At 34.8% G+C, this 15,195-nt stretch overlaps 1 protein-coding gene across 1 annotated transcript in view; it reads left to right on the top strand.

Moving 5' to 3' along the window:
• The window catches only part of LOC149556187 (Putative methyltransferase family protein), a 78,917-nt gene that overhangs the window by 19,274 nt on the left and 44,448 nt on the right, over positions 1 to 15,195 (top strand). Inside the window, exons 3-5 of the mRNA XM_089830313.1 lie at positions 5,117 to 5,187; positions 5,293 to 5,395; positions 5,615 to 5,665. Coding sequence (XP_089686439.1) covers positions 5,117 to 5,187; positions 5,293 to 5,395; positions 5,615 to 5,665 — 225 coding nt within the window. The remainder of the gene's footprint in view (positions 1 to 5,116; positions 5,188 to 5,292; positions 5,396 to 5,614; positions 5,666 to 15,195) is intronic.

Raw genomic sequence — 15,195 nt, 5'->3', positions numbered from 1 at the left:
AATATATAAAGTTTTCTTTTGGAATACTGTGCCATAGTACATAGTTCTTGACTCTCAGCCCCCAGACATGATGGTCATCCTCGAACCATCTTGACGCAAATAAAAATTGTATATTGCTTTGACATATTATTGCTTAATGAGTTATATCTTATCCTGTTCTCATATGTAATGCATATAAATACTTCTTTTCTTGCATGTTTGGTTTTGGCATCTTCTCCTGATCCATGTAGACAAAATCCTGCAGTAGCTTATGTATGAGGAGTGTAGACTTTGTAGTTTGTTATCTTTGATCTTCTTACTCAATTTCTGAAGAGCCACCCACACTTATTCCTGGACAGATCTACTTTCTCACTTGAAATTTGGACATTATATATCTGTTACTCAATTTTCACACGTTCAAATTTAGTAAAGCATACATGTTTATCACTTTCAAGTTATACTCAGAACTGCAAAAAAAAGCATTTTTTATTCATATTGAAATAATATACAACATTTTAATGTTATTCACCATGATGGTACAATTGATGTTTACAAAGCGTGGAATAAAGATGCTGAAAGTAAATTTCTCTTACACATTTGACCGTAAGAGTAGTTTCTATCTACTAATATATATTCCTACTCTACTGAAATTAATAACATGAAAGAAGTATAAAGAGAGGAAAGGTCATGGGCACCAGTCATTGCCTGTAATGATTGGTTGAGTTGTATCCATCTGCTTCCATCTGTTCACTGCCCCGAACCACGTCCTTTCCATGCATTTGATCCCTGCATTCATGAAGAAAGATAGGTTAGATCTAATGGATCTAAGCAATGCTAGTACCTCGCTTCACCTCACATTCACAGTCCTAACATGCTACTCATTGCAGCAAAATAAAGACATACATCAGCAGAGAAAGAGGACAATCATGATAAATGTTTCAGTATTAACATGTTTGTTTCCTGTACAACGGATCATAACGAATTGAACTATTTGTGTGACTGATTCATAACAGAAAAGCAAAAGCATTAAAGGGACAAGTCATTTTGATTTGAAACCTTTTGTTTATAATATCAGAAAAGGTCAACATTAAAGGGACAAGTCGAATAGGCTTGAAACCTTTTGTTTCAAATAGAGGAAACAGAGCTGAATGACATCAATTACAAGAAGCAACAGTAAACAGAATGTAACATTGCTTAAAGACACCTGCAGATTTAAAAGTCAATAAACTGATTGTATAAGTGAAAAGATGGAAGTTTGGTGTGGCATTAGTAGCAGAGAATTAGCAAGTTTAACAGAATACATCAATCAAAATAAATGCTACAGGCAGGGAGAAGTGAATATAAATGAAAGAGCTGGTGTACTTCAGACAAGAATACAAAAAGAGTTGTTTTCAGCAAAATTCAGGAGAAAGAAAGATACAATTGCATTCTTAAGACTTATTTTCAATATAAGTTCATGTTATTGGTAAGAATGTATATCTGATTTATAAGAATTTTCTGGTTATTGAAAATAGTTTCCAGACTGAAAAAGAGAGAGCACTGGTAAGAAAGATATCTTTGCCTTCTTACAGCATGAACATTAATACAAGAACTACTGTAGAAAAAAATTTCAATATCATGATAGAAATATAGAGGATGAAGCTATGCTTATCAAAAGAGCAAGGATTTGAAGCTAGATATTTTCATAAGTTATTGTCAGAGTGGTCTTGAGGCAGTAAAGGATGTTAATGTCTCTAGTTATAATGTGATAAGATTGCTGCGGGTAAAACATGCCAACTGGGAGCAATCTTACTGTAATAAGGAGCACAAAGATAAGAAACATCAGAATGATACTAGTATGCAGCAACATCTTTCAAAAGAAACTAAGGCAGATTTCTTCTCTTATTTCAAAACTGTAAGAGGTTTATTACCCAGTGATAGCAGTGTAATGTCACAAGAAATTCTCAGAGACCAAGAGCATGGAATGCTGTAAAAGCAGATACCCAGATTGGGTTTTGATCTTAGAACAAAGAAGAGCAAAATAGACATCATTTTCTATCAAGAAAGATCATGTTCTTACCTGGTATAGCAGGCTCTTATTTCTTCTTCTTCAGAAGATGATATGTAGCTTTTTTGATGGATGAAAATAAGTAAGTATGTAAGTATGTAATGAGCTTGAATTTGACGAACATTCCAAAAGTTCCATATCAGGGGAATGGGAAAATGAGGAGGAGAAGAATACCAAAACAAAGAAAACCCAAACCTAGAAGAAAAAAACCTCCAAGAAGAGGAAATTTGGGTGGAATTATATTACACTCTTTTTTGGAAGATACCTTTTTTAAGGTAGAGTGCTAGAAAAACAACTTGCTGACCAAATAATGAAATGCATGATTTATTTAAATCAAGAAGATCAAACAAAAGACTTCATGTTCAGATTTTGAGAGGAGAGAGATGTGCATGTGATATTTTGTCCTTGGCATCTTTGTCTCAATTTTTTCTGAGCTATTATGTAGAGATATTGTTATTTGGGCCTTTGATTGTAATACAATTTTCATTGGATTCAACTTTTGGAGTAAAGGATTGGGTTGTATGCTTTGTATTACAGTTTTTACTTATGCAAAACGAGGCATTACCCAAAGGTTTTATCAATAAAACACGATTGAATAATACCAATCACCACAAAACATACAACCAAATCCTTTGCTCCAAAAGATTTTGCATAAGATGTTCAGATTTTGAGAGGAGAGAGAAATGATGAAGACTAAGGTGATACACCAGAATTGGTAATGCAAATTACTGTTATACTTGTAACACAATGAACAATTTCAACAGATAATCACGATAACACAGCTTGAAAGAACTGTTAATCCATATCAATATTTTAAGAGAAGGTTAAAATATGAACATAAGAAAGGAAATAAATCACAATCGAATATATCACCAAGGAAACACAACTCAAAACCTATGAATTACAGATATTAGACATGGAAGATGCAAAACGAGACATTACCCAAAAGGTTTTATCAATAAAACACAACTGCATAACATCAATCACCACAAAGCATACAACCGAATCCTTTACTCCAAAAGATTTTGCATAAGATGTTCAAATTTTGAGAGGAGAGAGATGTGCATGCGATATTTTGAGGAGCTATAACAGGCATGGCACGAAATGGAGAAGAATGCACAAATGTCTACCAGTCATGGCTACCATGTACAACAACAAAGCAAAATACCCTCATGGCATGAAAGAGAAGCCCTACGACATCATAGAGCACAACGTGGAGAAACCCAACACCAGCACTCATGGCTACAAGGAGCCATGAAATAGCAGTAGAAAGTCATGACATAAGGAAGCAGTCACGACAAACAACAAATAACCCAGCAAGAGGAGAAGCCACAAAATAACCATGGCACGAAATGGAGTGACCAAGTTTCCAGCCAAGAAATATGCTCAAACATCCATCTACAAGTCATGAAATGGAGAAGGCACTTACGAAATAGAGAAAAGAAGGCCGCGGCTACAAGTTGAACTACAATAGTAGGGATACCCGAAGCCACAAAATGGAGAAGATGTTACAACAAAAAGTGAATTTCGGCATAGAGAACAATAGAAGAAATGTTCAGTTTGGCCGCTAGGGTTTGAAAACCCTTGTCAATATTTCTTCCTCTCATTTCTTTTACTCCAAGGCTTTCGAATGACAAAATAAACCAAAGACTTAAGATTGTGTAATTTATGTTTACCTCAAGCAAATTGAATTCTCCTTTTGGGTCCACAACTTCATATGAGGATATAATTTCTTATTTAATTAAAAGTAATAGTATAAGACTTAAGTTTAAAAGTCTATATTGTTACTTTGATTAAATAATTAATTATTGTGTTGCATGATATATATTGTAATTATTATTATAGGTTGAGTAACTATAAATCAACTATGTAATAATAATAAAATGCAACTAGCGATAGAAAAGTTGATTAGGCTATTTTCAGACTAAGTAATGAAAAGAGGAAGTTGCATTTTTAATGCTCAAATTCAAGGAAAAGGCTTCAGTTGCTATTTTTGGACTCATAGAGACTCTTGACTTTGGAGTCAATTATGGAGCTATTTTTGGCATTCATAGAGTCTTCTTGGACTTGTTTACATGCATGTGTCGTCAAGGTACAGTTTGGAGTGCATGAGGCATATTTTTGGAGCTATTAGGCTATTCTTATAAACATTTTTCTCTAGATTTCGACCCTCACTTCTTGATTTTGTGGGAAGGTGGTGTTGTTTCGATAATGTTATATACCCCTCTTGTTTATAGAGAAGGAGTTCAGATTTTGAGAGGAGAGATGTGCATGTGATATTTCGTTCTTGGCATCTTTTTCTCAATTTTTTTTGAGCTATTATGCAGAGATATTGTTATTTGGGCCTTTGGTCGTAATACAGTTTTCATTGGATTCAGCTTTTGGAGTAAAGGATTTGGTTGTATGCTCTGTGGTGATTGATGTTATTTAGTTGTGTTTTATTGATAAAACCTTTTGGGTAATGTCTTGTTTTGCATCTTCCATGTCTAATATCTGTGATTCATAGGTTTTGAGTTTTGTTTCCTTGGTGATATATTCGATTGTGATTTATTTCCTTTCGTATGTTCATATTTTAACCTTCTCTTAAAATATTGATATAGATTAATAGTTCTTTCAAGCTGTGTTTTCGTGATTATTTGTTGAAATCATTCATTGTGTTACAAGTATAACAGTAATTTGCATTATCAATTCTGGTGGATCAGCTTAGTTTTCATCATTTAGGTTTTCCATTTTTAAGTTTACATCTTTACCCTTCTCCATACAAATTTCACGTTTTCATTAGCATAGGTGAGATATTAGATATATCAGATAGGAACCAGCCTAGAATCCGAAGGTTCAATCAGGTCATAGGTTACCGACAACCTCTCGTTCATCCAATGTTTCTCCAAAATCACTGAGGGTTTCAGGACTTAAAGCAATTAGGGTGCAGATTTTGGAGATAACAAGAGCCATTTTGCATATTTTCATTTTTCTCTTAACAAGCATTATTACATGTCAATGTCTAGATGATGGTTGCATTTTCTGAATTCCATTCTCGATTTTTGATAACCTTTACATATAATAATTATCTTAATGGCGGATTGCATGCAGATAGACATGAGCATGATTCGATGTTGATCCATCATCATATAATTACCGGGATCCCAAGTGTGGGATTGCAGGTAGGACTTGGGTGATTTCATAACATAAGGTATATCTTCTTAGTTAATAGTTTTGCTCAGATCTATGGCTAGATTCACAATAATAGTTTTAATGGCATTTTACAGATATGGAGAGCATCATTGATTTTGTCTGATTTTGTTTTGCACTTCATACTCACCTCTTCATATTTTAATAATGTGGTTGCACTAGAACTTGGAGCTGGAACAGGTACACTGATTTTATAGAGATAATTGTTTTTTACTCTGAATGAATATTCATTAAGGAACTTCTGAATGTGTATGGAGATTTGTTATATGCTGACTACTTTGTGTAGTCTATGTGAAAAGTGTTACAAATCATATTTGTGTACCTGTAACCCACCCTAAAGATGATGTATTCAGGGAACCATTTTTGACATAACTCACTTTATGAAAATATGTATTATAGGAATGGTTGGCATTTTACTTGCGCGTGTGGCTTGCACTGTTTTTATTACAGGTATGGCACTAGCTTTTTGTTTTCAAATTGCTTTGCCCTTCTTTCCATTTCCATCCAAAATTCAAGGAAAACTGTGCTCAGTACAATTCTGTGAATCATTATTTTGAAAATATATATTGTTAAAACTCCAAAAATGGTCAAAGATGTCACTTTGGATGAGGAAATGAAATATCTTAGATATGCTTGGTATTTTTTTCCTGCAATAAGTTAACATTGGGTTGGTACTTTGAGGATGAGTGCAAGCATTTTTGGTTTCATCTTTTCAAACAGCATTAGTTTATAATATTATATGTTTTATAATTTATATTCAAATCATCAAACTTTGCATGGCATGATGTTTTAATTATGTTATGACATGAAATTTAGTTTTTGGTACAACGGGAATCCATGAAGCCAAGATTTGAAACTAACAGAAGTGACCACACCCATAGACATCTGATATGATTATTATATATATAATATAAAAAACAGAACACTCTATTGCAAACACAATGTTTTTAACTAGCTATAGCTGGCATGTTTGTATGTGGTAGAGCAAAAAATTTCAACTTGCAAAATACGGGAAATTAAAATTCAGTAAAATCTTCTCTAACTTGCTCAAACTCACTCAACCAATGCTTTCAATGCCATATGAGGAAGTATTGAGGGCGTATGGGCATAACACGATGTTTTTCAGCCTCTGATCTATCTTTGTCCATCCTAGCTGCCTCCCAATAAGTATGAGTGGCAGTTCTCACTGTTAGTTTAGCAATTGAAGTCACTGGAAATTATTTTCTTTTAACAGAAAGATACGATTCAATTTATTCAATGGTATTTTTTCTAGTGAATTAGATATGAAAACACAACCTGACATTTAAAAAAAAATAATTGACTTCCATTTCCCTCAACATGATAGAGTCATGTTGGTGAATATGCTATGTCATGCCTGCATTTGCACATAGATATGAAAACACCAACTGGCATTTTAAAAAAAATAAAACACTAACTTCCATCACCCTCAACACGATAGAGTGATGTTGGTGAATATGCTATGTCATGCTCGCATTTGCACGTAGTTATGAACACACAAACCAACAATTAAAGAACACACTTAACTTCCATAATCCTCAACATGATAGAGTGATGTGCGCACAAACTGATGTTGCATGTGCAACATCATGACAAGTATGCCACTCAAGACAAGGGAAAGAATGAGATGAGATCAAAAGAAAATACAAAAAATTCCAGTTCTAGGTAAACATTTCAATTTCCCTAGAAAAATAATTTTTGAAACTACATTATATTACAATTCAGTTTAGTTTAATACCATTCACTCTTAAATAAGTTAATTAATTTACCTGACAAAATAACTTAAGAGGTCACACTAAATTAAATAATTAACCCTAAAACAATAAATAAATATTTGCATTTCCTAAAAAAGTACAAAATTAATTTCCTCTAAGGGAGTTGATTATCTCTAAAATCACTTTATGGCTTTAAACAATTAGGTCGACATTAGAAACTCTAAACTGAAGTTTAAAAGTGCCACAATCCGTTATTTCCATTCCTTGAGTTTATTTAAAGGAGGAGGAGAAAGGAAGGAGAGGGAGAATCTCTTCAAGGTAAACTAAAAGTATATTTGTTTAATTTGTTTGTTTTGTTTCGATTTTTCTTCTTTTAATTTTCTCTTATTTTATTTTGCTGGATAGTTTGGCATTTATCCATTTGCATATGTTAAAAGAAATTTTCCTATATATATATATATATATATTACTCTATCATAAGTACGTATAATATCTTTTTTCTATAATATTTTGATAGTTATAAATAATTTTTTATAGGCAAATAGAAGCTATTTGGGGTTGCAACCATTATGTCAAAATATAAGAAAAGAACATTCATCTATGAATTGTCCCATAAGGACTTCATTCTACCTTTGAGCAGCAAACAGAAAATCCATACACCACCCCCATATAGATGCCATTGACACGTGTTAATGTTTTAGACCAGGAATGAAAATAAGCAACAAAACATCAGAACATAAGCTATAATGAACTCTAAGACACAACGATTTATCCTGAGAAAATCCTCCAAATTGAGGGGTAAAACCCAGCCACACAATAAAATCACTTTTATTGAATAATCATAAGTCTGAAATACAATATGACCAAATACCAGGTTCAAAACTGAAGTAATATTTAAAAACACAATGTCAATCTCTGTCCCCTATGAATTACTCATGAAGAATTTATAAAATTACCTCGACCCTTCATTATCTTGCCATTACAAAGTGAAGACCCCTTCTTTGTCTTGACTCTTCAATATCTTTGCACGATCTCTTCATTAGCCAACATTGAAGATTCTTCATGATCTTCAAAAGAAATGGCTCTTCATATGAAAGATCATTCATAGATGAAGGCCCTTTACAGCCTCATCATATTAAAGGATTAGATAATGCAACAACAAGTATCTCATATATAATGTTGATGCAATCATAGATACATAGAAATCTCCTGTAGCTACCAAAATTTAACACTCCCTCTTAGCTAAGTAGATATCATTTGTAGATTTCATGTCATCATTATAAACACAATGGCTACACCCATGCGTGTCAACAAAAAAACTTAATCATGTGATATCTTCATCTCAACATGATGTTCACCATGACTACTCCTAGAGGGTGCATTACGCAAGAGCTAAATCTTGAAATCTCTCACATGACATCCACCATGGCTACTCCTAGAGGGTGGATTCACATGACTACTACCAGAGAGTGGAACAAGGGATTTCACCTCAAACTTCTCTCGTAGAGAAGAAAGCATTAGCAAGGGCTTGCACCTTAAATTTCTCTCGCAGAGAAGAATGCACTAACAAGGGCTTGCACCTCAAACTTCTCTGGCAGTGAAGAATGCATTAGCAAGGGCTTTCACCTCAAAATTTCCGTCATAGAGAAAAATGTATTATGGCACATAAAAGATCATCTCTGAAAACTGAGACTCCTTGTCAACAAGGGCAGCATTCTCATAGCTTTGATTATGGTAATAACGAGAAATTGGCTCCAATGTTTGACCAAACAATGAGCTTTAGAGGCCATACTGCTACTTGAGCTTGTTGATCCTCTGCAAAGGACTTCACACTCTCCCTCTGCCACACAAACTCCCCCTGAATCTAATTTCTTCCTCTTCAAAGAAACAGATCAAAATGAGAAACTGAACACTATCTTCCTTTTTAATGATGTTATGAGACAATAATTCAGTCCCATGGCTGCAAGTAGTGTCCCTATGTTCATTTCTACAACCTGCGTGACTTTGCATGTAATCTTTCATCATGTGTTGCTTCTTGATCAGTTCTGGAAGCATTTTTAGAGAGAGATTAATAGCTCATAGAATCAAATTATCCTGAAGAGAAATATACAGATCAATGCTAAAAGCGTACATGATTTACTATTCCTTATGTTATTGCATGAATAAAATTCATGATCAATATTCAAAGAAATAAGCAAAAAATACTTATCTTTTTATTGTTGATCAATTTAGCAAAATTCTTTTAGATTTTAATTGCCATATCCCTTACAGTTCAGCAGACCTGATTGCTACAACAATGGGCATCAATATCTTATCCAAGAATATCCTAGAGAATCACATAGCCATAGATATCCAACAAGTCATACAATTGCAGATACTTGTAACTGAAAAAATAGATCCTTGACCAGCATATACAACAGTGATGTTACTAAATGATAGATCACTTGCGTATCCAATAGAATTACTCTAGCATTACCCATGATACTCGAAAAAAGGCTATCATCAAGAAAGAAATGATTATATCGTAGTACAAAATGATCACAGCAAATTGTAGCAACTATGCTTGCCAGTATACTCTGCTAATAGAATTTGCAAACAAAAATTCTAGCGATTACGGTAGAAACAGATTCTTTATACACAAATCCCCCATCAATACATATGACAGGGATACCAAATGCTATAGCAAGCACACTGGAAAGATCACCGTATGTATTCTGGTGAAACTATCGTAGGTATGCAGAAAGAAAAACCCTATACAAGGGAAAAACACAGATATCGAACTGAACAACGAAGACAGGAACCACTCTCTTGAGTAATAACTACTATTATCACTCTGAATTTGATGTTGCTTAAATCTGCTCTGTTACCATGTTAATGTTTTAGTCCAGGAATGAAAATAAGCAACAAAACATCAAAATAGAAGCAATAATGAACATTAAGATGCAACAATTTTTCCAACTTGAAGGGAACCTAACTACAAAAAAAAAACGTTTTATTGAATAATCAGAAGTCTGAAATACAATATGCCCAAACATGAAGCTCAAAACTGAAGATGTCAATCTCTGTCCCCTATGAATTACTCCTGAAGAATATATAAAATTGCCTTGACCCTTCATTATCTTGCTGTTAGAAAGTGAAGACCTCTTCGTTGTTTTGACCTTTCATTATCCTGACTCTTCAATATCCATGCACAGTCTCTTCATTAGCCATCGTTGAAGACTCTTCATGATCTTCAAAAGACATGGCTCTTAATATGAAAGATCGTTGATAAATGAAGGCTCTTTGCAGCCTCATCATATTAAAGGATTAGACAATGCAGCAGCATCTATCTCAAATATATTGCTGATGCAATCACAGGTACACAGATATCTCTTGCTGCTACCAAACTTTAACACCATACAAACACCATTGACACCTGACACCAACCTACATAGCTTTCAACTGGGATAGGCTCGTACTACAAATTGGAGCAAAATAGCTTTTGACTATCAAGATGCTTCCACAAAATGGAGCAGTACTTCAGCAATATCTGCATATTTAGTATGTAAGCATTACCCTCCATACCATAACAGACTTGATTGCAACATTTCAATTTCTATAGACTTGTTTTCTTGAGAGTAACCATGATTTGTAGGTGCACTTTGGGATGCTATTAACATGTTCCACCAGCTCCATGGGCCCATACTCCAATGGAATTCTCTGTACTGAGGTAGCCTCCCCAGCATCCTCCTTTTCCACTCTATCCTACTTGGAATCCTAGGCATTCTTTTCATATTCCATCAAACTCTTGCCCCCTTTTTTTGTTTTTGCAACCAGCCCCCTTTTTCTCTTGCTCTAAACCCAATGTTAATTTCAGATTAGACACACTTCACATTACAGATTTTCTTCTACAAGAATCACTTATAGGTCAGGGTAATGTATGACAAGATACTTTGCCACCCCACATCCATGCTGGCGAAGAACATAGCAGGTCTTTGAAAGAGGAATGCCCAAGTCATCATCAACATTCTCAAGCACATCATTCAGCTCCCCAAGGAAGTGTCACCCAACCAAACCACTTGCAAATTGTCTCTACTGTCTCCTTTGTTTCATCCACATCAAGCATGGCTGCTAGAGACATAGCTGATACATTAGAATTTACCTTGTGGGGACGATTCACCCATAGATTCACCCCTAATACCACTCTTATGGTATGCATTTTCAAATAGTGGTCTATCTTGAATATCTTCCTCATTTTCTTGTCGAAAACTTGCCATGTGTCCTTTTTTTTCCAAGTAATTAATGATTTGTCTATAGCTAGCAACCCTCTCATCAAGAGTTCACCAGTCCAAAGACACGTGGCAAAATTTCAAAAAATCTCACTGTGGTAATAAAATGAAATAATCTTGCTTGTATTCTGATACTTCCTCATGGGAAATCAATACTTCGTATGCTCATTCCCCAATACAATAGTCTCATCTCATAAAATCATACTTTTCCCCTGCGATGAAATCTGAAAAACTTACTGTCATATTGTACATGCCAAGAATGGTGCTTTGAGGTGGCAAAGGAGGAAGATAGCATGACCAAAACCCATGCTACGCAAAATCCTTGGACTCGTGCCTAGATCATCCCATCCACCATCCAAGCATCATCCATCTCTTTAGTATAGTTAACAATTTCCCATGCTTGTGAATAATTACCCATCCCATCAACTGTCCCTAGTCCCTAGTCGATACATCAAATCTCCGCTTGCAACTAAATGCCAACTTTAGTACTACTTACATCATGCCACCGTACCCCTTCATTATTCACATTTGTAGAAATGAGATTTGGACTTTGTGCAGACTCGGCAAGGCTGACCCAACTTAGGACAATTTTTTTTGGCAAGACTTGGCAAAGACCAATTCCTAGTGAGTCTCACCTAGAATGACTTCATGGATTGTCTTAAGCACCTAGGACTTGGCTAGAGTCACTTGGCTCGAGACTTGTCAAAACTTGGAGAGTCCTGGAACTATATTCATATTATCTTTGCTTATTATGCCGCCAATTCGGCCATGTCATTCCCCTCTTTGTATTTATGGATGATTTTGAAGTCCATGAATTTGTCAATTAAGTCCAATAGAAAATGGAGCCAATCTGATAGTTTTTGAGTAGGTGTGTCCTTTTGCCTTATCATATTTTTCATCAGGAGAGAATCTCCTTGTAGATTTAGTTTTGCAAACTTTAATTCATTTCTGCACTTCACACCAATGAGAGCTACTATGAATTCATGCATCATTATTTGTCATCACTCCGCAAAGGAATGGATTCTTATATAGGACTTTCCACGATGACCCCTGACTACACATCTACCTTCGCTCAAGCTAGGGTTACCCTTATCTTTTCATCAAAATTTATCTTTACCCAACTCATCTTTGGGGCTTCCCATTTCACCCCCTGCTCTAGGAATTTGCCAAAGATCAATCTTTCAAACCCCATTAACAAGGTATATTCATAAACATTATGGTTTACATTTTTGTCTTTTTGGTTTGTTTATGGATTTATTTATGCACAAAATACATAATTCAAATATATATCAATGCGTTTAAGAAATATATATAAATATTTAATGTGTACATGAAATATACATAAGAAGTTTCCATTGTTATATTTTATTTTTAAAGTAAATATCTTCTATTTGGGGGAGCTCACTTTCTATTAAAACAAGAATTATTTTACAAAACTTGGTGCGCAATATACATTATTCCTTTAACACTTTCATATAAGCTCTCAATATGGGGAGGAGAGGTCCTTGTTCGGGTGGTTAAATTTTCGAAACTACTCAGGAAACCATCTTCAGTGGCCTTCTTAAATAGCAAAAGAGCCTAAAAGGAAAATTGTATCTTTGCCACAACTTTGGCATTGAAGATACAAGCTATTGAACTCGAAGTCGATGATAGTGAGATGGTAGGGAGATAGCCCTTACTACTACTTTTTTTGGAGTTTGAGACCAACTAGGGTGCATAAATGGAGCCCCAAATGATCCACCCATCACCTAAGCCACATTCGACAAAAACAATTATTACGATAATAGATAGTTTCTATTATCTCTGTTTAGTATCTAATGGTTATCTGTTGTAATCTTTTGTAGATATTAGAATGTTTCTAATATTTAGTTTTCTGTTTCTAGAATAGAATGTTTCTATTTTTTACGATTGTTTCTTAAGGATGTTGGGTGGATGTCTTGCAACCGACAGTTTTGGGTAAAAATTCAGTCGTAAAATAGGATGATCAGCCACAGCGTGTGAGACACAGTCTCTCCTACTTTAAAGGGAAGGCTCCTCCTTCTCACCATTCCTTGGATCAACTCAAGGTAAGCAAGAAGTTGAGAGATTTATAAATAGAGTGTTACTAATATCCTTTCTTCTTAACTTTCAAGAAAGGATCCACTTACTCGTAGAGAAAATAATGGGCGAGGTGAATCTCTAACTATACTTCTATCAAGAGCTAGAAACAGTGATACCGATAAACTTTTACTAACTCAAAAGGCTAGCTAAAATGTACCAGTTTGGCTCTAAGTCCGGTCGTACTTCTATATGGAAAAACTTTACAATTAGGGCACAAAGACTCCTAAAAGTAAGAATACTACTATTTTGCGAATTAAGAAGAAAATATAAGCTACAGACAAAGCTTCTAGCTATACACTTTCACTATTGCTCTTGGTGAAAGCTCTGGCTTCAATTGTTTCTTAACTCTTTTCTATTTATTTCAGTAAACCAATTACTAATAACACAAAACAATATGAATCAAAGACAACTTGGATGAATTATAGACAAAGCTTACAATTCACACAAATAACAATCTCACTTAATCAAAGTTAAGTCTCAAATGCTCATTTGTATTCAGTTTATCTCAAAATAGTGCTTACACAACCAAAGTTATGCTGGCACAACTTCTCCAGAGTTTTTTTGCATAAAGATAATAATAATTTTACAATGAGGGGGCACTCCTTTATATAGGCAAAGAAGTTGAGAAAAAGGTGGAGGAAAAAGTGGGAGCAACTCAACCAACTTTGACTTAGTCTAACTACAGGAGAAAAAATAAGGTTACATGCAACTGCACATGCAACTTGCATTACATCTTTTACATACACATGTAACTCACATTACATGTAATTACACATCTTCATGCAATGCATCCTCTCCAACTACAAACATGAAAGAAGAAGAAAGAAGATAGAAGAGAAGGAAACAATCCTAAAGGGCCTTGTACTTGACGATGCAATCTCGGATGATTACAGGATCGGAAGTTCCTGTACTCTATACCGCTGCATTCATTTTGATAAGCATGTTCTTGCATCTTTTGATAACCTCTAACTCTCTTTGATGAATTGTCCATTGTCATGTGGAAACTTGATGTGATCCATCTTTTCTCGTTCAAGTAGTTGTGAATTCTCCTTTGTAGATCAACACAAACTGGAGTCTTTGACACTTTGAAAACCTTCTTGACGATGTCTGGATGTACACTTCGGACAACTTTCCATCAACACCTTTAATTCTCTCTCTCTCTCTCTTTTTTTGAAGTAGAGTGCTTGATGCATGGAAATGCGTGCAAATGGAGATTGTTGGTTTTTAAAAAGTGGCTTGTGCTTTCAAGATGTCATTACATAAAAAATGGATTACATGTAAATGCAACATGCAACAAGGGATAAAGGATGAGATGGAAAGCATGGAAAGATGCAGACACATGTATTTGCTCATGGAGGCGCAAATGCATATGGAGAGGCGAAAATGAACTTTATAGACGCCTTTGAGGAAAAGTAAGGTCAAAGTACATGGGAGAACATGCATATGACATCCTTTTGACTTTTCAAAAACTGACTTTTAATCAAAATCAGACTTTTTAGATGCAATTACACGTGAGACATTTCGTGTAATCGTGTCGTGCGAAAATGGAAGTGAAAGGTGAGATGGGTGAAAATGGAAGTGGAAAATGGGATTACATGCATATGCGAATGGCGAATGAGATGAAAAACATGTAATTACATTTGTCGGATGAGATGTAAAGTGTTGTGGCATAGAAAATGGAAGTGGAATGTGATGATGCTTTCGCATGAAATGGAAAGTTGAGTGAAGTGAAACGTGCTCAAGTTCTTGGGAAAGAACTTGCAATTTCTTCCAAAATGGAAAAAAGAAACCAAAATGCAAACAAGCAAGAAACAAAAACAAGCACATGCCTTTGGCAAAAGACTCAAAACATGTCAAAAAGAAAGCCACTTCAACATGC

Source organism: Cupressus sempervirens, chromosome 5, assembly GCF_028749045.1.
Source record: "Cupressus sempervirens isolate cs-2001-9-10 chromosome 5, ASM2874904v1, whole genome shotgun sequence".
Taxonomy (NCBI): domain Eukaryota; kingdom Viridiplantae; phylum Streptophyta; class Pinopsida; order Cupressales; family Cupressaceae; genus Cupressus; species Cupressus sempervirens.
This window is presented reverse-complemented; position numbering and strand designations above follow the sequence as displayed.